We start from the raw sequence: 24,024 nt of genomic DNA, 5'->3' as shown, positions 1-24,024 counted from the left end.
CAGGAAGTTTAACTCCTGCTTCTGATTAGAAGTTAAATTTCTAGAGGTAAAAGAACCCACGCTAGGCCGCCTCCCCACTAGCAGGCCTGCTTGCACTGCAGGACAAATAGCCAAGATGCCCAGTTCCTTGCAATCTGCATGTACTGGTGCCAGCTGTAGCACAGGTTGAACTCCTGCTTTGCCGCGTGTTTTTTTTTCAGCACTAAAATCCCCATTATATACCAAGGTTAGGTTGGTGCAAAAAAAAAACCAACCTCCACTGAAACAGGAGTAAAAACTGTGCTAGGGTCGGCATGGCTTAGTACATTGGTGCTAAGGTTAGGCCAAAAGAGCTCTCAGAAAAATAAGGCAGTGCTAACATGGGCATGACTACTAGATGGCGCCCTCTAATAATACTTTAATCGCAAGAAAGTACATTTCTTTTTTTCTAGCTATTACTCGTTCAGGTGTCTGTAAAATTGTATTACTATGTTGAAACTAATAAAACAGTTTTCCAAGGAAAGCACTTTTGTACCCCTGAAAACTGGCATCTTTAAGCAGCTGTGAACCTGGCTCTTTTAGACTTCAGTTGGTTTCAACTACAATAATTTTATGATCTGTTAAGTAGTTCTCCATTACTATAAAAAGGGGCAAAAAAACCCTCAATCTGATAAAGACACAAATGTCATTTACTTGTCTCTGAATTGTGATGATAAAATGTGGACGTTCACTCTTAAACTCCAGAAATGGAAATACCCATTAAAACAATACTCAGACGGGAAACCTTCCTTCTGTGAATCTCAGTCTTCACTGATTCGGAAAAGTTCTGGGGTTACAAAGTTCCTAGACATTTTATCAGGGCTGGGCAGGATCATTTCATATCTCAAAAGGCTCCTCCCTAAATTTTGTGCCGTCACAGTAATACCAGAATCCCCTGCTGCTTAGTGAACTTGAAGACCTGCTAACAATAGAATCAAACTTATTTAGCTATTGTTAGTGAGTTTTGATCAAGTATTGGAAAATGAACCAATTCAAAGCCACATAAGTAACTGAATATCTGGAGATACTCAGCTTGCTGCAAAAAAGAAAACAAAACAGCATTTGAGGTCTTGCTCAGGGGATATTTGCCTCTCTTGCAGAGATTTACTCCTGTGCATAATATTTTGCATGAATTTCACAGCAAAGAGGCCTAAAAATCTTTCCATGATATCCCACTGTATTCTGGTATCTTTAAGCCTCTCCACCACCAAGTTCTGCTCCGCACACCTGACAAATTACATTATAAATACTATTATTCCTGCGCAATGCACAATTTGCACACAATTCACCTGTGTGCAGAATTTCTGAAGAGCCAGCTCGAGTGAGTACAGCAATGTAAACAGCCAGGCCACATGACAAGAGAACAAGACAGCACAGCTGCATCTGCATGAAAAGTGGTGCGCGTGAAGGAGGAGGAGCCAGCACCGTTTTCCTCTTGCACTGTGTGGTTCTCAGTCATGCAAGGCCTAAGCTCCTGTGCTGTTCTTGCAAGATTTTGAGAACCACAGGATTTCAGGCACCGCCCGAATTACAGTCTCAGAGTTGCATGATGCAGGAAGAAGAAACTTGTTCTGGGGCAGTGCATACACTGCAGGTTTGAAGGTGAGCAAGAGAGGGAGGAAATGGAGAACCGGCTGATGATGGCCGATAGCTGAGTTGATGCCTGGGTGGGCTAAGCCAGAGAGTTAGCGATAGAGAATGTGTGGGGAGGGGGGTACAAAAGCACGTATGAGCAGGGGAAGGGGTTAGTGTAGGGGAGGATGCAATTGGGGAAGGGGAGTGAAAGTATTGGGGGGGTTGAAATGGAACGAGGGCAAGATTGTTGGGGATATGATACGAGGGGGAAGAGGAGCGAGAGTGTTGCAGGGGGTAGGATACAGGGGAAGAGGAGCGAGAGTGTTGCAGGGGGGACGATACGGGGGAAGAGGAGTGAGAGTGTTGCGGGGGCAGATACGGGGGAAGAGGAGCGAGAGTGTTGCAGGGGGGATGATACGGGGGAAGAGGAGCGAGAGTGTTGCAGGGGGATGATACGAGGGGGAAGAGGAGCGAGAGTGTTGCAGGGGGATGATACGAGGGGGAAGAGGAGCGAGAGTGTTGCAGGGGGATGATACGAGGGGGAAGAGGAGCGAGAGTGTTGCAGGGGGATGATACGAGGGGGAAGAGGAGCGAGAGTGTTGCAGGGGGATGATACGAGGGGGAAGAGGAGCGAGAGTGTTGCAGGGGCAGATACGGAGGAAGAGGAGCGAGAGTGTTGCAGGGGGATGATACGAGGGGGAAGAGGAGCGAGAGTGTTGCAGGGGGATGATACGAGGGGGAAGAGGAGCGAGAGTGTTGCAGGGGGATGATACGAGGGGGAAGAGGAGCGAGAGTGTTGCAGGGGGATGATACGAGGGGGAAGAGGAGCGAGAGTGTTGCAGGGGGATGATATGAGGGGGAAGAGGAGCGAGAGTGTTGCGGGGGCAGATATGGGGGAAGAGGAGCGAGAGTGTTGCAGGGGGGACGATACGGGGGAAGAGGAGCGAGAGTGTTGCAGGGGGATGATACGAGGGGGAAGAGGAGCGAGAGTGTTGCGGGGGCAGATACGGGGGAAGAGGAGCGAGAGTGTTGCAGGGGGATGATACGAGGGGGAAGAGGAGCAAGAGTGTTGCAGGGGGATGATACGAGGGGGAAGAGGAGCGAGAGTGTTGCAGGGGGGACGATACGGGGGAAGAGGAGCAAGAGTGTTGCAGGGGATGATGATAAGAGGGGGAAGAGGAGCGAGAGTGTTGCAGGGGGACGATACGGTAGAAGAGGAGCGAGAGTGTTGCAGGGGGGACGATACGGGGGAAGAGGAGCGAGAGTGTTGCGGGGGATGATGATAAGAGGGGGAAGAGGAGCGAGAGTGTTGCTGGGGGATGATACGGGGGAAGAGGAGCGAGAGTGTTGCGGGGGCAGATACAGGGGAAGAGGAGCGAGAGTGTTGCAGGGGGGACGATATGGGGGAAGAGGAGCGAGAGTGTTGCAGGGGGATGATACGAGGGGGAAGAGGAGCGAGAGTGTTGCAGGGGGATGATACGAGGGGGAAGAGGAGCGAGAGTGTTGCAGGGGCAGATACGGGGGAAGAGGAGCGAGAGTGTTGCGGGGATGATACGAGGAGGAAGAGGAGCGAGAGTGTTGCAGGGGGATGATACGAGGGGGAAGAGGAGCGAGAGTGTTGCAGGGGGATGATACGAGGGGGAAGAGGAGCGAGAGTGTTGCAGGGGGATGATACGAGGGGGAAGAGGAGCGAGAGTGTTGCAGGGGGATGATATGAGGGGGAAGAGGAGCGAGAGTGTTGCGGGGGCAGATATGGGGGAAGAGGAGCGAGAGTGTTGCAGGGGGGACGATACGGGGGAAGAGGAGCGAGAGTGTTGCAGGGGGATGATACGAGGGGGAAGAGGAGCGAGAGTGTTGCGGGGGCAGATACGGGGGAAGAGGAGCGAGAGTGTTGCAGGGGGATGATACGAGGGGGAAGAGGAGCAAGAGTGTTGCAGGGGGATGATACGAGGGGGAAGAGGAGCGAGAGTGTTGCAGGGGGGACGATACGGGGGAAGAGGAGCAAGAGTGTTGCAGGGGATGATGATAAGAGGGGGAAGAGGAGCGAGAGTGTTGCAGGGGGACGATACGGTGGAAGAGGAGCGAGAGTGTTGCAGGGGGGACGATACGGGGGAAGAGGAGCGAGAGTGTTGCGGGGGATGATGATAAGAGGGGGAAGAGGAGCGAGAGTGTTGCTGGGGGATGATACGGGGGAAGAGGAGCGAGAGTGTTGCGGGGGCAGATACAGGGGAAGAGGAGCGAGAGTGTTGCAGGGGGGACGATACGGGGGAAGAGGAGCGAGAGTGTTGCAGGGGGAGGATACGAGGGGGAAGAGGAGCGAGAGTGTTTGCAGGGGGATGATACGAGGGGGAAGAGGAGCGAGAGTGTTGCAGGGGGATGATACGAGGGGGAAGAGGAGCGAGAGTGTTGCAGGGGGATGATACGAGGGGGAAGAGGAGCAAGAGTGTTGCTGGGGGATGATAAGAGGGGGAAGAGGAGCGAGAGTGTTGCAGGGGGATGATACGAGGGGGAAGAGGAGCGAGAGTGTTGCAGGGGGATGATACGAGGGGGAAGAGGAGCGAGAGTGTTGCAGGGGGGACGATACGGGGGAAGAGGAGCGAGTGTTGCGGGGGCAGATACGAGGGGGAAGAGGAGCGAGAGTGTTGCAGGGGGGACGATACGAGGGGGAAGAGGAGCGAGAGTGTTGCAGGGGGGATGATACGAGGGGGAAGAGGAGCGAGAGTGTTGCAGGGGGATGATACGGTGGAAGAGGAGCGAGAGTGTTGCAGGGGGATGATACGGTGGAAGAGGAGCGAGAGTGTTGCTGGGGGATGATACGGTGGAAGAGGAGCGAGAGTGTTGCTGGGGGATGATACGAGGGGGAAGAGGAGCGAGAGTGTTGCTGGGGGATGATACGGTGGAAGAGGAGCGAGAGTGTTGCTGGGGGATGATACGGTGGGGAAGAGGAGCGAGAGTGTTGCTGGGGGATGATACGAGGGGGAAGAGGAGCGAGAGTGTTGCAGGGGGATGATACGAGGGGGAAGAGGAGCGAGAGTGTTGCAGGGGGATGATACGAGGGGGAAGAGGAGAGAGAGTGTTGCAGGGGGATGATACGGTGGAAGAGGAGCGAGAGTGTTGCTGGGGGATGATACGAGGGGGAAGAGGAGCGAGAGTGTTGCTGGGGGATGATACGGTGGAAGAGGAGCGAGAGTGTTGCTGGGGGATGATACGAGGGGGAAGAGGAGCGAGAGTGTTGCTGGGGGATGATAAGAGGGAAGAGGAGCGAGAGTGTTGCACCAAGCTTCCTTTACCTATTGCTGTCTGTCCACACTGTACCAGAGCTTTCAGGATTCTTACCCCTGGCTCTCTGCTGCCACTCTTTTCTCTTCATTTCCTTTCTGGATGGACCATTTTGGTCTTTAGCTGCTGTCATTACTATGTTACTATGTACAATGTTAGGATGACTGCTTCCCGAGACTGAGAACCTGTACAACATGGGGGGGATAATGCCCTGCCATCAGAGCCCGCTGGGGCCACGACGACATTACCACCACTGCCAAAGCAGCAGGCTTCAACCTCTTGCTAAAAAAGAAAGCCCAAAGCTGTGATGATTTTTTGTACAACTCCTTTTCTCTCCCTCTCAAGCAGTGTCTTTTCCTTCTGACTCCCTCTCCTTCTCGCTGTCCATCTTTCCTCCTCCATGCCTGTGTCTGATCTGCTGCTCTGCCCCTGATGTGCATCAGGCTAAGAGCAGCCGTTTGCACCTTCTAGCTGCAGGGTAAAGAAGCTGAAACACATAAAGATTGCTCTGTCACTAGGTTTTTCCTAGCGCACCCATGAAGGAATCAGCTGGTAACTTCACTTCTCATCTGCCGGCCACACAAAAGCTTTGCCAGTTTCTCACGCAAGTCAGCATGTAAATGTGTGGGTCTAAAAACATTCTGGGTATCGGTATGCAAGAACCGAAGGGCATTATGAGTGCAGACATGCAAATCCCCTGACATCTCAAGTCCCTCTCCCAAGGGTCCCTTCCAGTTTCTCTACGAGAAACTTGAGAAAACAAATGGCAGACGTTAGCAAGTGGAACACTGCACTCCCTTGGGTCTAGCCTGCACACGCTTGTATCCTAATGGAAAGGGCCGTCAGTCCTGCTGCACACGCTGCCAGTGCAGGTAGATTCTGCCACAGTGCTGCCGAGAGATCTGGTCCAGGGCCGAGGTGTGCGATGCTATCACAGATGATTCCAGCACGTACCTTGCGGAAGCTTTCCCTCAGAGTGGAGATACCTGTGGGAAGGAAAGAGCGCGGAGGTCAGCAGAGCGGAACAAGACTCCATCATCACCCCACACCCGTCCTGAGGAGGCAGGCGGGCGCAGGCGGACACGAGATGCATTCCTGTAGAACACTGTCATGTAACACTCGCAGGTAAGTCTCCCATCCCGGTCGCTGCTAGTGACAAACCAGCTGCCTCCATAAAGTATTCCTCACTCAGGAAGGGATCTCACCTCCTACCTGTTTCATAACAGCAACTACATTCAGCACCCTGCTAGCATGAGACCAGAAGTTCTGCGACAGGTTTGTTGTGAGAGAGAGGGCTATGAGTGCTTGCATGGTATCTTGAGAAAGTTTTTTTTTTTTTTTTAAATTTTATTAGCGTGTGAGGTATGGCATAGAATGTACATGTCTAGATTGTATTATTTTATGAATGTATTTATTGTAATCCACGCTGAACTGATTGCTGGAGGCAGCGAGATATAAGGAATTTTAAATAAATAAATACAAATAAATAAAAGCAGTTGTAACCTAGCTAGATTAACAGAAGGCTCTACAATAATTATCTGCAGTAACCTCAATGCATACTACTCCAGCCATGATCAATCCCATTCAAGAGCTTGTATTTGGGCTTTTATTGTCAGAAGAACCTAAGAAGTGCCCTGCTGGGTCAGACCAAGGTCCATTGAGCCCAGCATCCTGTCTCTGACAGTGGCCATTCTGGGTCACAACTACCTGGAAGATCCCCAGTATTTGATTTATTCCTTGTATCTCATTCCCAGGGATAAGCGCTGGCTTTCCCAAGTCTACCTGGCTAATAACTGTTTATGGACTTTTACTTCAGCAACTTGTCTAAACCTCTTTTGAAGCCCACTGTGTTACATCTCTTAACCACATCCTCTGGCAACAGACTGCATACGTTTGATAGTGCATGGAGTGAAAAAAAAAATACTTCCTACGATTTGTTTTAAATCTGCTGGTTGCTAATTTCAAGGAGTGTCCCCTGGTCCCAAGTGTTGCTTGAAAGGGTAAATAAATGGTCCCCATTTACCCGTTCCACTTCGCTCACGGTTTATAAATCTCAATCATATCCCCTCTTAGTCATCTCTTCTTCAAGCTGAAGAGCCCTAATCTGTTTAGCCTCTCTCCATACGGGAGCTTTTCCATCTCCTTTATCAGTTTTGTCGCTCTTCTCTGTTCCTTTTCTACAGATGCTGTTTGTTTTTTTTTAGATAGGGCGAGCACAGTTGTGTACAAGTCTCACGGCTGATCTGCTTCGGTTCACTGCTTTGACCAGGAAAGTGCTGTACAAGCAGGTCAGATAAATAATAGTACTTAGTTTCAGATATTTTGACCCAGTGGCAGTCTTGCCACACTGTGCCAAACAGAAGGTTAAATATATTTAAAACAATGCCCAGGGAGGAGTTTTACTCCTAGGCTAACTACATAGAATTTTAAATTCAACCTGAGAACTAAACGTGAACACAACAAAAAACGGATCCACATTTCTACTTGTAAGTTTTCCAGTGCGAGAAGAACAGGGCGTTAAGCCCGATAGGTTAATTCAGATCCAAGTAATTAATGAAGGGGCAAGTTACAAGGTCTCCATGTACAATGCAAGATGCTGGGGGAGCTTTGAGACAGTGCACCCCAGTCTGAGTCCCTTCTAATTCACAGCTCCTCACCCATGAGTTTCACATACCCTGCCATCCCAGACTGCCTGCACTGCCGAGTAAAGCAGAAGCAAGGACATCCTGAAACACTCACTGATGAGTTACTGGGAGTCTTGGTTTCTTAACACACTGCCTGCCAATGGGTAGGAGAAGGATTAGAAGAGTTAGAGAGATGGGTGACAGTCAGTAATAGGGAGAGATTTGTAATTGCTTATAGTAAGCTGAACAAAACCTGATGCTGTGGCTGGACAGAAAGGACACCTGCCTGAGGTTAACAGATGTTTACGGACACAAACTCCTGAGCACAGCACAGTGGTTTCCAGCCCCCACTCCTTCTCAGGTTAATGTGGGTTCCACTTCCAAGTCTCATTTCCTTCTGCAGGCCATACATTCCAGCAAGTCCCCCTGAAACCAGTTTACGCGGATGGAAAAATCCCTCCCATAACAGGATGGCTGGAAAGGAGCCAAGTAGGAGAGAGGTTATGAGGGATAATGTTTCCAGGCCAGGAAGAAACGTTTATGTGCTCTGCACGCTGTGGTTTCAGTAAAGCAGAACCAACTGGCATGAGATCATGGAAAAAGAACAGACCTCTAGGCTATCTGTGTGTATATATCTCTGTGTGTGTCTCTTGCTTTCTCTTGCTCATGTTTTTCTGGTCATGTTTTTACAGACAGACCTTTGAACAACCACAGCAAGACATAGGACTGTGTGTGTGTGTAAGAGAGTGAGGAAGACTGAGTGTGTGAGAGAGCGAGACTGAGTGTATCTGTGTCCTCCTCTATTTACTTCCTCAGAAACAGCAGCAGGCAGTTTAACCCTAGCAGGGGAGAGTATCTTTCAATGGTTTAACCCTTTGGGAGCATTTCATGCTGTAAAATTGTCTCCTAAAACTTAAAATTGAATAGCAAACTAAGCAAAGCAGTTAACCATCATCATTTCTGACTCTAGGATGCAGGAATTTAAGCCAATTGTCAAATCTGGGGCCTGGGAGGAATCTTCTCTCAGTTGCTGTATTGACTCCAGATGCAAGTGGGCAGGGGTTCTGCCAATAGCATAGTTGGTCCCTACTGGTCATGATCACAGCACTTCTAACCTCACCGCATACTTCAGTCCCATGCCTTTCCTGCTCTCCCTCCCCAGCACCAGCCATGCCTACAGCTCTTCTAACCTCACCGATTCCCCTCTAAAGACACTGTGAACTGCAAAGTGGAACTCCATCTTCAGTTTTTCGGACATACATACCCTCCTCTACTCCTTTCACAGCCCAGAGCCACTTAAAATCAACTGGGAAACTCCTGCGCCTAGGGATCACCATGAATAGCTCTGCAGCTTGCTCCCTGGTGCTGCTTTTCATGTGGCACTGCTTCTGTAGTGTTCATGGATGCAGTTGCTATAACAACTCATTGCAGAGTGGTTAAATATAGCAGCTCCTCGCTTCCAGACCCTTTGTAAGGCTCTCTGAAGAGATAAGCCTTCCTTTCATCGTGGAAATGTGATAGGGAAGAGTATCGTCAGCACCAGAGAAAACAGGACCACAGGCAAACAAAACCATCTCTGCTCTTCCGAGAAACCTCAGCAGATCCTCAGCTTCTTTCAAATACAGCCATAACTTGATGCACTGAAGCAAAACTAAATAAACCGGATACAGTGTACCTTTCAAACTATCTTACTTGAGATGTGCAGCTACTTTCTGTCCTGGATCAGCTCAGAGGATAAGCACTAGATGATCAGGAAATCTGAACTCCATTCTCACTTGGAACTGGCAGATCACGGCGAGAAGGACGCCTTCGATATTGCCACCTGTGCTGTACCTGTGGTAGGGCAGTGTCCCTCCTAACCATGCCATTTACTTCCACAGACTTTCCAAGCATTAACCTGTTAAAAATCATTGCAATTCTTGGGAGTCATGAAAAGTCTTACTAAGCCAGGTGAGGGTTGCATGATCTGATACTGTGAAGCGGTGAGTGAGACAGCCCTGCTGACCTTCCACAGAACTGTGAGTGTGTGAGAGGTCCCAGTGCACGTGGAGCACAGGCAGCACACGGGTAAATGGGGCTCAGGCACTCACGCTTGGTAGGGGTCAGTCAGTCATGTTCTATTTCCGGTTCAAAACCGCCTGAATGCAAGTAAAAAAACTCACCTTCCCATGGAGAAAGCTAACTCTTTACCCGCTAAGAATGTTCTGCTGCCCTGCAGCAGGTGGAGGAAGCTGTGTCATGGGCATGCTGGTGTATGTTGTATTCTTAAACTACATGGCATGACATCCTGTGGTGCACAGAGCAATCAGCAGCTCTGCCAGGGTTGAGCCTTTTCCCCACACTTCTCAGGAAGGTGCAGGAATTAAGCCATAGGCTGCAGACACTACAGATCTCGTCAAGGTGAAATTCCCATGTAGATTGCATAATCTGACACTGGCTGGAATTTCCTAACTAAAAAAATATCTTAAGTAGGTTTTGTAAAAAACAAAACAAAAAAAATAAAACCCACTTGTTCTAATACTAACTTGATAGTTAAGATACATTTAGGTGAAAATGCCTTATGTATGCCCTCATTAACAGTGCATTTGCAAAATCACTTAACCATGAAATGTTTTAAGTGATCCCGGGTGGTAATCAGAGCACTCCATGCACATATCGGTCAGTGTTATAAAGAGAAGGCAGCTATGAATAAAGAACTCTGTCAATGCACTCGTGAGATGCAACAGCAAGGATCTCAAAACTAAGACCCAAAAATTTAGCAAGCAAAAAATCAATGTAGGTATATATGAGACTTGCTAGATACAATTTCTCTATTGGTCTAGTAGAGAAATTGTATCTAGCAAGTCTCATATAATAACTGCAAGGATCTCAGCATTTACAAACAAAAATAAGATTTAATAGGTACAATTGGCAATTTAGAATACCCCACACTCTCACAGACCAGTCGAGCAGTGAGAGGATTACCAACTGGATAATCCAGTCTTGGCATCACTCCCATTGCATGCAGGGACTTCTAGTTCTGCTATTCTTGGGAAAATCCTAACTACATGCAAAGGGATAAAGCACGTTTTCTAAGCCATGACACATAGGTGACATCTGACAGCGCTGAATGAACCCTTCTCTTTAAGCTCATAGAGATTCAACTCTACTGAGCATGTGCAGGAATTCCCATGCGGGCACTGTCTCATGAGCCCCTTCAATCAATATCAGAGCTAAGTCTAGGTAAGTAGTCAATTTTCCAGGAAGACGGGCGGGTATTTAGCATGGCTAATTCATTCTGCTGTCTACAGAGAACCCATTTACAGTAAGCAAACTTGCTTTTTCCATCGACAAGCAGAGCTAAATTAGCCATGACACATGGGACGTCTCCCAAGCTGAGGGCTGCAATAGAGGTATACTGAATAAGTAACCTGGCCTTACTGTGGAGAGTGCACTACTGAGCGAACAGGTTACACAAAACTGTTTGTCCAAATTTACTATCACCTTTTTAATAAATTGTCCAGACAGTAATGGAATGTGAAGGTGTGCACTGATGACCAAGTTGCAGCTTTGTAGATGTCTTTAATAGGTACTGCTCTCAGATGAGTCACTGATACATCCATGGCTCTCACTTGATAAGTTTTGACAGACTCTGTGACCTCGATGCCTGCTAAGGCATAACAATGTGCAATACAGTCTTCTAGCCAATTGGACAATGTTTGTTTGGCTACTGATAGGCCTAGTCAGTTAGGATTGCAAGAGACAAAAGAGGGATGGTGATGGACCTGGGTTCTTTTCCTGTAGTAAGTCAAGGCTCTTTTACAATCTAAGGAATGAAGGGCCTTTTCACCTTCATATGCATGCGGCCCTAGAAAGAAATAGGTAAGATGATGGCTTGATTAATATGAAAAGCATGCGGAGCACCACCCTATTGTGAAAGAACTGCATGTAAGGACAGTAATGAACTAAAATCTGGAGTTCCTGGATTCTTCTGGCTGACAGAAGACAGCGACTGCGATTAGGAATAATACTTTCCAAGCGAGAAATCTGAGAGAAGCTGACTGCAACTATTCAAATGGAGGCTTTATTAGTTGTGCCAGAACCATATTCAGGTCCCAAGGAACAGGAGCTTTGACAACTGGAGGTTTAGTATGCATAAGCCTTTCATGAACTCAGATACAATGAATGAGCTGAGATCGGCCTATCTTCAGTTTGAAAATGGTAGGCCGCTATGCCACTGAGATGAACTCCCATTGCTGAAGTAATAAGACCCAAAGAAGGCAGAAATTGTAAGCACTTAAGTAGGTCTTTTGGTTCACACACGAATAGATCTAATGAAGTCTGTAGATACAAGCTGAGAGCCTTTTCCATTTGAATCTGTAAACAATTCTATTAGACAGCTTCCAGGTAGACACTACCATATCCTCAACCTCTTTGGATAAGGAAAGGTGTGTAATCAACATCCATGATGAATCTGGCAATTAAGAAGAGAACCTTGGTCACCTTGGAGGGGTGAATCTCCTCAGAATGGCTAAATTCTACTTGTGTCTGAGACTAGAACCAACTTGTGGAAGATCCAATGGAGTGTCCTTTCTAATCAGGGAATCTGGGACACCTCCTTGTGGGAGTAAATTTGAAATCTTGGAAAAGAGAGGATGGAGGATGCCCTCCTTATTCTTGGTGCCAGAGAGGTAAAGAAAGTTTTCACTAATTCCGCCACATGATACAAAGGATGATGTGTTCTTTGGCTGAGCGTTGAAGGTGGACCATCTTCTTCTGATACCAAGATAGAGTCCCCATGTACCTCCTTTAGGCTTTGAAAGATCTGCACCGGAGGCCAGTTCAAAATTAAGGGGACCACAGGACAAATGGAATCAGGTGTCTCTAGATGAAGGCCCTGTTCCAACAATCTGGGTGGCGATATCACCCTGGTGATGGATGGTGTATCATGTCACCTTCTACCCTCAAGGATTCACTTCTCTGTATGGGTAAAGTAGAAAACAGCTGAGTTGACAGCACTGTGGCTCTATGACTTGTCAATGGAGAAGCCTGTTCTATTGCTTGGAGCATTGCTGGTATTGAGGCTTGATGCTTGCAGGCTCTGGGATCCGGTGCATCGAGGACTTAAGCGTTGATGGTGCTGATGCTTTGTGCTTCGATGACGTCTTGTGTTGTTGGCACTGATGATTGATGCATCGATGGTGCTGGAGCTGTGGGTGTTGATGGCACCTGTGCACCAGATGCTTTTTCGATGCCAGAGGCACCGCTGGATCTGTAGAGCGTTTTTTTTTCTCAGTTTTGGTTTGCTTGATCCTGAGAACCCAGCCTGTTCCGCTGGTGAGGGAGATATTTTAGAGGAGTTCCTGTTCAGCTCTAGACCAAGGGAGCATGAAGAAGTCCTGCTCCTGGAGGAGGACTGACTGCAGCTCCTCAGAGTCTTATGTAATTCCTCTGGGTCCTAGACTTTTGTGACCTCGGAGACATGTGGCCACAATGGTAGCATTTTGCTGGTCATGTTTTTTCCAAGGCAACGTTAAACAGTTTTTTGTAAAGGCTATGCCCTTTTTAGTGGCCTGCCATTTTGTTTCTTGTGAACCGGTACGATGTGCAAACGGATATCGGTATATAAAAATGTTAAAATAAATAAATAAATAAATCATGTCGGAAGGTAATGGTCATCTTTCTACTGCATACAGTTTTAAAACCACTCACTTCTTGGATCCTGAAAACCTGTGAAGAAATCTCTTCCTCTTTTTCCTTTTTTTTTTTTCCCCTAGATAGCACTAAAAGTGCTGATTGGTGGGTGCTGAGGCAGAGAGACAACAAAAATAACTGAAAAAAGTCTAAAATATGATTATCTGAAGAGATAGGATATGCTGAAGCTCGGACAAAAAAAATACTGAGGGGGCTCACAAGGCAACGCCTGTGAGGGGATTTGCACACATGTTCAAGAGCAAACGTTCTCTGAACTACAGAGATGGGTCCATTCTTTGCCATCGGATGACGGCCTCCAAGTCATAGCTAATTCAGCCCTGCTTGTCGATGGAACCGGTAGTTAGGCCTAAATCCAACTAGGGTTGCCACCTCATCCCAGGTCAGCTGAACAGGCTGATCCAGTCCTGATTTTGTCCTATTATATGCATGGGTTTCTGATTTTCTTACAGAAATGAATGGGATGAGGTGGCAACTCCAAATACTGCCCTTCTGATTCTAGCAGGAGGAGAAAAGGGCAGGCAGACAGAAAAAGAAGAAATAGAGAAAGATCAGCCCCAACGCTGAAATAATCTATTCTGCCGCCAGCCCAGGATCATCATTACCACCACTCTTTCTTTTATTGGCCCAGCAAGTCACTCCTTCTTTGAGTTTCCAGTTCAGTCAAAACCAGCCTCTCTTGGTTTATGGTGCCATGAGCCTTGATTCCCAACTACCCGTGGATTCTTCCCCTATTTTCATACCTCCCTCCCAACTCAGCCCTGTCTTCACAGCGACAGTCCTTGGCCAAGAAACTCAAACCAGAAACCGTGGCTCCCTCGGACCCCACTAACATGGGTACTAAGTCTGGCCACTAGGTGTCATTGTTCAGCTGGCCAGGACCCCCTTCCCCCTAGGGGCTGCAAACTCTGCCTCCGCAGCATCTCCAAGTCCGGCCAAACCCGGGAATTGAACCCAGGCTGCCCCTTGTCACTAGAGCCACAGGGCCAGCCCCAGGGCCTGCTTCAACAACTTAAGGAAACTTCCAACAGGGGTGAAGGTCATAAATCTACAATACCTCAAGGCAGTGTACAGAGACGTGTGGTTGGCATGACCGCTTACTCCACCCTCGTCAAAGGTGATCACCTGCAGAAGACGAAAGTGAGAATTATTACTATAGTGTAGAGCAGAGCAGATACACATGGCACAGGTCATACGTGTGAGGCTGCTACTGCCCTGAATCACTGTAGGATTTGCAAGGATACCTCAGGAGTCTCCTACTTATAGGCACCACTCACACTCTTGTATTACAGGTTAAGCAGGACCCAGTTCATATGAACAGGAACAGCCTAATGCATTTCTGAACCTGTAAGTAAGAAGGTCTGGACTCACCCAGCAGATCCCTGTAATTAAGTGCTGACTGAACCCAGACAGAATGATTCAGCCCTGGATTTGTCCCATTGCATGCTGGGACTTCTAGTTTTGACTTTCTTAGCAAACTCAATGGGAAACTCAGAACTACAAATCCATGCATGCAGTGTGGCAAAACCAGGACTGGATCAACCTGTTGAGATAAACAGGCAAGAGGTGGCAGCCCTAGCACCAGTTTATCAGAGACAGGTGGAGCTAGTGCTGGTTTTGAGCCATAACATTCTGGGGTATGTTATCTTGATTTCCATAAGAAAATCAGACTTAAAAGTACCAGCATGGCATGGAATAGGTGTTAATAAAACAGTTTGCTCGGCTGTATCCCATGTTTCAGGAGCTCCCTGGTAACTCTAACTGAGATGCAGTAGATGCCCAGGTTTAATACATGACAACTTAAGGAAGCCTTTACTTATAACCCCTTTTCCCTTTCAGCCTCACAGCCCCTATGTAATAATATGTGAATGGAAAAAAGTGCACCAAACTTCATCTTTACTCATGCGCCAAAAACAAAAAAACAAAAAAAGGTTAATGCTTGATACAGTAAGCTAATTGTATGCTTATGCACTGAGAGTTTAAAAATGCATACTAAACCAAAAGCATGCATTCAGAAATATGCTTAGCACACACAAACCACATTTTCTGTGCGTTATGGGCACATGCATATAAATTGCAAGTACAGGATCCCAGCACCGTGAAATTGAGATTCAGTCTCATAAGACTAACACCAGCCAGAGCAGCTTTACTCCATCTCTGACCAGGAGTTAAATTTCCAGTGTTAAGATAACCCGAGTTAACTCTGTGCACCAGCTAATGTCTCGATTAGCATGGGATTTGCATGGAGGAGCACTAATTTGCCTGCACATTTTTTTATGTGCTAAGCTTTTTACTAAATTGGAAGTAAAGCTGTGCACACAAAATGTATATGTTATCAGAGCAGCCTCATGGGCCCGGAAGCAATCGGAGGAAGATGCCGTATATTCTTGTAGCCTCATCTGCGCCCTGCGTCTCCACCACTGCTGCTTTCCACAGGAAGTGCAAAGCAGCTGAGCACATTCTTACAAACACCAAAAGTATTTTGAGGAGGAACAACAAGAGCAGAAAGGGACAAAAATACACAATTCCAAGAAAAGACTGAACAGAAAACAAACCAAGAGGAAAGGGGAGAAATGCCAGGGAGAAAATATGGAACGCATCTCCACTGTGAGCGAGGTCCAAGTCACACGCGCCTCTGCCCAGCATTTTTTGCTGTGCTAAGATCTTGCCTGCAGTCTGGCGTGAAAAGCATCCCAAGGAGTTCTTAAACTTATTTCAGGGCTGATTAAGTCCCTGGCTTTGAATTTAGAAAATAAAGGAATACACAAGTCCAGAAAGTGATCTCTGGCTCAGCAGCCTCCTGTAGTGGGAATGCTACTGAATAAACCCAACCCAAAACAAAGCAGTAATCCTGGAAAATTAACAAACCACAGGAAAAAGTATGGAAAAAAAAAATCAACAATGGATCAAAAAAGAAAGGAGAATATGAATATGATCACCAGGAGGAGGACATGCACCAAGAAACCAAACAGGCAGAGGCTGGCACATTGGATTGGGAGGTGATGCTATTGCTTTAATAGCTTGTCTCTGAATTTTTGTTACTAATTAAACAGAGCATTACCAGCTCGATGCTGTTGGCTTCCATATAGTTCAGGACAATGGAGGAGAGGAGCTGAATGTCCCACTGAATGCCAGGGTTGTCGGGGAGGTCCCTGGAAATGGAAAGTTACAGTCAGTAAACAGCTCCCAGCAGAACACAAAACAGATCGATTTATCTGTGGCTGGAACAAACTGAGCTTTCTACCTGGCAGATAACATCCCACGACCAGGTGCAACAAAGTTCACCAAGGCTGGGGAAGGTTTCAGCCACTCTAAAACACTGCTTATTGTTTTGGCACTTATATGGTGTAGGTTGCTTTACTATAAGACCCTTCCCCAGAGAGCTTACAATCTAAATCGGTATCAGAGGCAACACCAGATAAGGTGACTTTGCCCACGGTCACAGTGCATATCAGAAGCAGTTGAACCCTGGTCTCCTGTTTTCCAGTTCATTATTCTAACCCCCTAGGCCAGTCCTGCTCTCCATTTGTTCATTCAAACAAGATGAAAAAGTGCAGGCCTTTTGACCCCTGGCACGTCTACCGAGGGCACTGTCTGGGGGAGGGATTTGGTAGCAGAGCTGGAACCTCACTAAGACTCATCCAGCCAAACCCATTCATGAACGGAAGGGCTTTTCTACGGCACGGATAATGTACACACAGTGCTGCACAAAGGAAGCACACCAATACCTCAGAGTACAGGAACATGATAAAGAAAACACGTCAACAAGATTCAAGCAAGAGAGAGTGTTCCATGCCCCAGACAGCTTACAATCTCAGGGGGTACTTTCATCCAGTGCTGCTGGCTTCACAAACAGAAACAACTCCATCTAGTCAATGAGAAAACTGGTAGCGCCGTTTGGGACCTGACCCTCCGAGTGAGAGGACAGAGACGGGAGGATGGAGGCAGCTGCAGGAAATACTGTTCCTGGCAGCGCCTGAAACCACAGTGTGAAGGAGGAGGGATTGAAAAGCCTGAAGATAGCGCGGCTCAAGGGAATGGTGAACACTGGACGTCTGAAGGACTCTTGCAGTCCTTAGACCCTGCCCTCAGTCTTGGACAAGGGGTTTGAACTGGTTTAGACAGACAAAGGTCACTTCAGTTCAGTGGAGGACAGATGCAGGCAGCAGTCCAGAATCCCTGCAAACAGGCCAGGCTGAGGGGCTGTAACCCATTTAACCCTATCGGCATCAATTCTACTTCTTGGTACTGCTAGGACTGAAGAGCAGTTTACTCTTCTTTCATAAATATATTTTCTATAACGTAAAGGCACTGGGCTACCATCACCTCGACATGATGCTTTTCCCCCCAACCCCCTTGATTATTTCAGCAGGAAAAGCACACGTGGGAGATGCCAGTTTCTACAGCCAGCAGCCACCTCTGCAGGGATGAGAGAGGGAGGAGGGGGGAATTATTTATACACACAACACAGAAGAATGTGCAGAGGTTAAAGAAAGAGCCAAGAAAATCCCAAGGAGCCTGTACAGCAGCCCTGTGCCCCTGCTGTTCCCTATCAAAACTGCTAATGAATGAAAGAATGCAGGGGAGAGGTTAAGCTGGCCAGCCCCAGGTCAGAGGGCAGGGGTGAATCTGCACATTCCCCCCGGACTGAATGGGGCCCCGCCCCCTCATGCCTTACAGCTCTCACTGTTCCTGCTGCCAAGTGCCTTGATGGAAAGCTGCATAAATCAGATGCCGTGAAAGGGGCACTGGAGTCAAACCATTGAAGGGGAGGCCACAGGACAGACAATAGTTTAACCCCGTGCGTGCCACAGCCTTCCCCACCTTTCTGCCGCCACCGCTCGCTCTCAATCACCAGTCCAGATGAAATCTCCTGAGAACAGGCCTCTCTTCAGCACTTAACACCCCCCCCCCCTTCCCCTAGGGTTCATTTCTAGCATCTCCCCCTGCACTTTCCACTAAAACAGTGTAGTGTGTGTGTGTGTGTGTGTGTGTGTGTGGGGGGGGGGTTAAGTAAATTGTCTTCCAAGATCAGATAGAAATGATCTGCTAAAATGAGAGGGTAAATAAACCTGTGAATGTGCACTTCCTACTTATGTCTCAGTCAAACTTTCTTTCCTCCAGCCGGTCTCTCCCCCTGCTCCCTTTCCTAAGGTAGTGCTGTGTGGCACCACTGGCTCCTTGCTGTACTGGGAAACCATGAAAGAGACTGCCCTACACCAACCCCCTAATGTAGTCGGGGCTGATGCAAGAGTATCTGGCGCCCTAGGTGAACCTTTGGCCATGCGCCCGTTCCCCAAACCTCTCTCTAGAACCGCGCTCCCTCCTAGCAGCGGCTCCAGAATCGTGCTCCCTTCTTTGGCAGCATCAGCGCTGGCACAGCGCCCCCTCTGGGCCTCGTGCTGGTAGGATTCAGCCATCCCCACAACTTTGGAGCTCTCTAGGCAATGTAGTGAATCCATGTCTTTCAACGGAGCAAATATTCACTTAAAGGAAATGAAACTTCCATTCAGACAAACACCTGTGTGTAGGGGGAAGCTATTTCAGTGGACACATCACTTTAACAAAGACCTTTTTATCTGTTTTGCTGTATAATCACATACAGGCCGAGCGCACCATTTAGCCTCTGTTTGGCCGTGCGTTTCAGACGTGCTATTATCACCACCTTATGCTGTAAGGGGTAATGGCGCGTGGAAAACGTGTGGCCAACCCCCCCCCCCCATCCCCCCGAAACTAATAGCGCTCATCAAATGCAAATGCATGTTCATGAGCCTATTAGTTAATCGCCCGGAATACTGAAAGCAAAATGTGAGGCCAAGCTGCACATTTTACTCTCAGAAATGAACGCCTGCCAAGGGCAGGCATTAAGTTCTAAGGGACCCTAAAAAGTGTACAGAAAAGCAGAATTTGAAATTAAGTCGGAGGAACCCGTGGCTGTCAGCAGGTTTGAAAACCGATGCCGGTAAAATTAAGTGTCAGTTGTTGGACCCGCTGACAGCCGACTCTTCTGCTAATAAGGAGACACTAGGGACGCGCTATTGTCCCTAGCGCCCCCTTATTAGTGCCCGGCCTCATTTAAATACAAAATCGTGTGCCCAGGAGGAGGTGCCTGGGCGTGTGTCGGGAGAGCGGGCGCTCGACTCGGAGCGCTGGCTCTCCCGCACCTCTTATTGAATCGGCCTGATAGGAAGAGAGAACATAATTCACACTTTTATCTGCAAGAAGAGCAAGAGAAGTGCTGTAAGATAACTCTGTGTGCTGGTATCCTCAACAGGAGGTTCCTCCAAGCTGCTTATAGGTTTATCATCAGAAACTTGCTTCTCGCAAATGGTGGGAGAGGAACTTGGAACATAATGAAGCAAGAGGAGCAGGCAGCAATATTTCTTCTCTAGCCCTAATGCCAGGTTTTGACTTATTGAGAATATGGTGCAACTGCTCTGTTGTAGCAAAAGCCTACAACGATCTCAAGGAATCCCTGCTGCCCTCAGAGGACGCTTGTTACAGGTAAGCAATGCTGCTCAGCAGCATTTCCCAGGGCGCAGGTCCCTTCTGATTGGAACGCACGGTGCAGGGATTCCATCTGGGTCAAATTCTAAGTGCAACGGAGCTGCTGTGGCAATAGGTGTGGGTGACTGGCACAGGATGCTCTGGTTCACAGAGGGGCTAGACACATTTATGGAAGATGGATCAAGCAGAGGCTACTAACCACAGGGATGGGGGGATATCCGCCCAGGCCCAGTTCATCCATAAGCAGGACTGCTGCCCTGGGTCCTACACGTGTCCCGTCACTGCTGCATGCTGGGTAGTTCTTGTATTCTTCAATGGCATCACACGTGCCGTAGTGCCTGTCAGGCCTCGTATAAGTTTACAGCAAGCTCAGGCTGCGCTAATAAAAACAACTTTCCAGCCATGGTGAATACAAACCCGGGACAGTCAGTGAGGTTTGAGTATAGCAGGGGTGGCTCACTCTTGAATCAAATTCTCCTGGCTGAAGACAGTGCAGGCAATAGGGCAGTTTCAGCTGGAAGCCCTTTTGCCTTTGAAGGTCACTGTATTTTCAGAGCTGAGCTATTAACGTGATCTCACGCTCTCTATTTTATGACATGGAGTAACCCGAGGTCCCGGGTAAGGGAGGGCAGGACTGGGCACAGTCCAGCTTTCTGCATTCCTTCCTAATTAACCTGTTGGTAACCTGGAGTCACAGTCAGCCAGTGACTGGGGTCACCATGAACAAAATCCAGTGCCTAAAGCCTTTTAATCTTGTCCCCTTCGGAACTGAATCAGGGGAAATGTTTTACATCTTCTTCTGACCCAAACCTCTTGATATGTGCAGATTCTGCTGAGAGCTGGAGGCACTGCTGCTTTAATTAAATTAATGTTCATAGAAGGATAATAGGAGAAGCACTGTTAATCCTTCTTAGAAATCAATGAGGTCCATATTGAGCTGCAGGGACCCAGCTAAGTTAGCCGGATAAATGTATTTGACTAAATTGTACTGGATATTCAGCAATGCGGATGCGCCGCTTAATATACCCAGCTGTCTGAACATTAGCCGGGTAAGTTTATCTTCCTAACTGATAATGCTAAATATGCGGATTGTGATACATTACAGGAGGACTGTGCAAGACTGGAAGATTGGGCATCCAAATGGCAGATGAAATTTAATGTGGATAAGTGCAAAGTGTTGCATATAGGGAAAAATAACCCTTGCTGTAGTTACACGATGTTAGGTTCCATATTAGGAGCTACCACCCAGCAAAAAGATCTAGGAGCCATAGTGGATAATACTTTAAAATCATCGGCTCAGTGTGCTGCAGCAGTCAAAAAAGCAAACAGAATGTTAGGAATTATTAGGAAGGGAATGGTTAATAGAACGGAAAATGTCATAATGCCTCTGTATCGCTCCATGGTGAGACCGCACCTTGAATACTGTGTACAATTCTGGTCACCGCATCTCAAAAAATATATAATTGCGATGGAGAAGGTACAGAGAAGGGCAACCAAAATGATAAAGGGGATGGAACAGCTCCCCTATGAGGAAAGGCTGAAGAGGTTAGGACTTTTCAGCTTGGAGAAGAGACGGCTGAGGGGGATATTATAGAGGTCTTTAAGATCATGAGAGGTCTTGAACGAGTAGATGTGAATCGGTTATTTACACTTTCGAATAATAGAAGGACTAGGGGGCACTCCATGAAGTTAGCAAGTAGCACATTTAAGACTAATCGGAGAAAATTCTTTTTCACTCAACGCACAATAAAGCTCTGGAATTTGTTGCCAGAGGATGTGGTTAGTGCAGTTAGTGTAGCTGGGTTCAAAAAAGATTTGGATAAGTTCTTGGAGGAGAAGTCCATTAACGGCTATTAATTAAGTTTACTTAGGGAATAGCCACTGCTATTAATTGCATCAGTAGCATGGGATCTTCTTAGTGTTTGGGTAATTGCCAGGTTCTTGTGGCCTGGTTTGGCCTCTGTTGGAAACAGGATGCTGGGCTTGATGGACCCTTGGTCTGACCCAGCATGGCAATTTCTTATGTTCTTATATTAATATTGTTCGGCTGTGTTAGTCAGATAACTTATTCCACCTCAGAATCCCCCGCCCCCCGGCCGACATCCAGCTAAGGTTTTGGCAGACTATCAATTACACCAGATATCAGGGGTGATCAAATGGGCAGGAAATTTAAGCCCCCTTTAAAAACAGCCCTTAAATGAAAGCACTATAAACACTGTTGGTGGTCTTTGTTAGACACACAGTATATCACTAAAGCAGTGGCCGCCTGTAAGGGGGCCCAGAAACCTTGGGGACGAGGGTTGCCTCCATTTTCTCAGGAGAAGTTGATCCAGTCGTGGTTTCACCCACTGCACGTGTGGGCTTGTCATTTTTTTAGGCTGTTTGTGTATTTATTTTGATCTAATATCCTGCCTTTCCAATTCCGTTCAAGGTGGGTTCTGGAGTCCATATGGACTCCCATAAGAAAAGCAAGGCGCTGGAGTAAAACCTGTCCTGAAAATCTGGAGCCAGTTAGCCACCCTAGTGGTGGGGGTTTTGGAAAGAGGCGCTAGGCACTGCCGATGCGCTGCGCTGCCGCCCTCTCCCCCCTGTAAGGTCAGACAACAGTGAGCAGGAGGCGTGAGGCACAGTCCCCCCAGTTTGCCGCAGCAACCCAGGCACAGATTCGGTGGCAAAAACCTGAAGCACGTTGGCAAACATTTCCATCTTTCGTATTATAAAAACTAAGTACCGTTTTATTATTTCTTTTTTTTTTTTTTTTGCTGTGGTTTGTTTTAATGACTGTGCTATTCTGTGATGCATAAAATAGTTTAATTTGAAAGACATTAACCACAGCGGACGTGTTTTGTCTGATCACGCGGGGTTTTCTTAAAATGCTACAGATCTTCCAGATTCTGCCGGCGGTGTGTAAACTTAGGAACACAACTGTCTTATGAGGACTGCCATCCTGCTTGCCCTCCGAGAAAGCTCCAGTTTACTTTTTCTGGCAGGGAGAGACTGCTGCAGCTTTAACAGGACCCATGTCCTTAGGGACTGAGCAAAGAATTAAAGCTTCCAGCACGAGGCTTACGCTACCTCTTTTCTAACACTAAATAAATGTCCGGTCCTTTTACTCAACAGGCGGACAGAGAAGGGCCAGTTACTTGGGGAGCTCTTCCACCTCTCCCTGGGTAATATTCTTACCTAAATACCAGGCTCTCCTGGCAGAACTAGGCCCCCTAACCCAGCTTTCATGATATGGTTACGCAAGGAGGGCAGACTTATCATCAGGAAGTGGAAGGCTGCAGGATACAATAAACTTTTATTGTTTTGCTGGCGATTCTTCTGCTGATAGAGATCAGCACACGCCATTGGGGTATAAGAAGTTTATAAGCCAGTCTTTGTTCTTTTTTCCTTTCTTGGTTCTTCAGGCCCTGGCTCGGGATTCAAAGCTGTGTTGCTGGTAAACAGCAGCTGTGTTTAAACAAAACAAGACTCCAAGACCTGCTGCCTATAAACACTGGCGGCCTCCGTGCACAGGAGAAGGGGGAACGTGCAGTGACCTGGAACGTTTCAAGGTCAATGTGCTCCAAGTTCCTGGAAGACAGAAAGCCTTTCCTTGCGCTTCTGTTGCTGGTGCAACCTTAAAGGGAGACTCTTGCAGCAGCAGCAGCAGAGACAGAGGAGGAAAAACAAATCACTGAGCAGAGCGTACCCGGCCTTGCCACTCTAATTCTGCTCCATCACTTGCTCTTCAACCAGGATTAGGCAGGGATGCCACCTTTCCTCTCTCTCTACTGTGTTCACTCCCTAGCTACCTCAAGAGGCGGCTGCACAGCTTTCTAAAGTGCTATATAATGCATATCCCATGTGGAGGGAAAAGCTTTACATCTAATAACTGTTCTGATGTCTCTGTTTTACACTCGGGGAATTATCTCCTCCTTGACGCTCTATGGGGGTCACGATAATAAACACTGATCTACCAATCCCAAGATTCCTTGGACACTAAACTGGAACAATATTTCTGTAAACGTGGAATCCTATGGGCAGGCCAAACAGAAGACACCAAAATTATTAAACATTAGTATTATACAACAAACTCTCCTCGGTTTTTTTTTTCATGGAAAAAGTAGTGTGTTTAATTATGAGCATAGTGCAGTCATCCAGGCAGCGCTGAACAAGATACAGTGGGGGAGGCATCAAACGCCTAATCCAAGCTTGCACCGCAGTAACTACTGGGCCCCCTTTCTGCAGGCTCACCACTCCCTAACACTACGTTCCCCTGGGCACGCTCATCGTAACAGTACACTCACCCTCCACCCCTTTTCTGACATTTGCATGTCCTTGGCAG

General features: G+C 47.6%; 1 protein-coding gene across 1 annotated transcript in view; it reads right to left on the bottom strand.

The window, feature by feature from the left end:
- The window catches only part of PIGL (phosphatidylinositol glycan anchor biosynthesis class L), a 65,230-nt gene that overhangs the window by 3,755 nt on the left and 37,451 nt on the right, over window positions 1-24,024 (bottom strand). The window contains exons 3-5 of the mRNA XM_029611306.1: window positions 16,249-16,339; window positions 14,245-14,312; window positions 5,827-5,858 (exon numbers count right to left, since the gene is read on the bottom strand). Of these exons, the coding sequence (XP_029467166.1) occupies window positions 5,827-5,858; window positions 14,245-14,312; window positions 16,249-16,339 (191 nt within the window). The remainder of the gene's footprint in view (window positions 1-5,826; window positions 5,859-14,244; window positions 14,313-16,248; window positions 16,340-24,024) is intronic.

Source organism: Rhinatrema bivittatum, chromosome 8 (assembly GCF_901001135.1).
Source record: "Rhinatrema bivittatum chromosome 8, aRhiBiv1.1, whole genome shotgun sequence".
In the NCBI taxonomy this organism is placed as follows: Eukaryota; Metazoa; Chordata; class Amphibia; order Gymnophiona; family Rhinatrematidae; genus Rhinatrema; species Rhinatrema bivittatum.
Note: the sequence above shows the minus strand (reverse complement) of the source record. Positions and strands in the feature narration are given on the sequence as shown.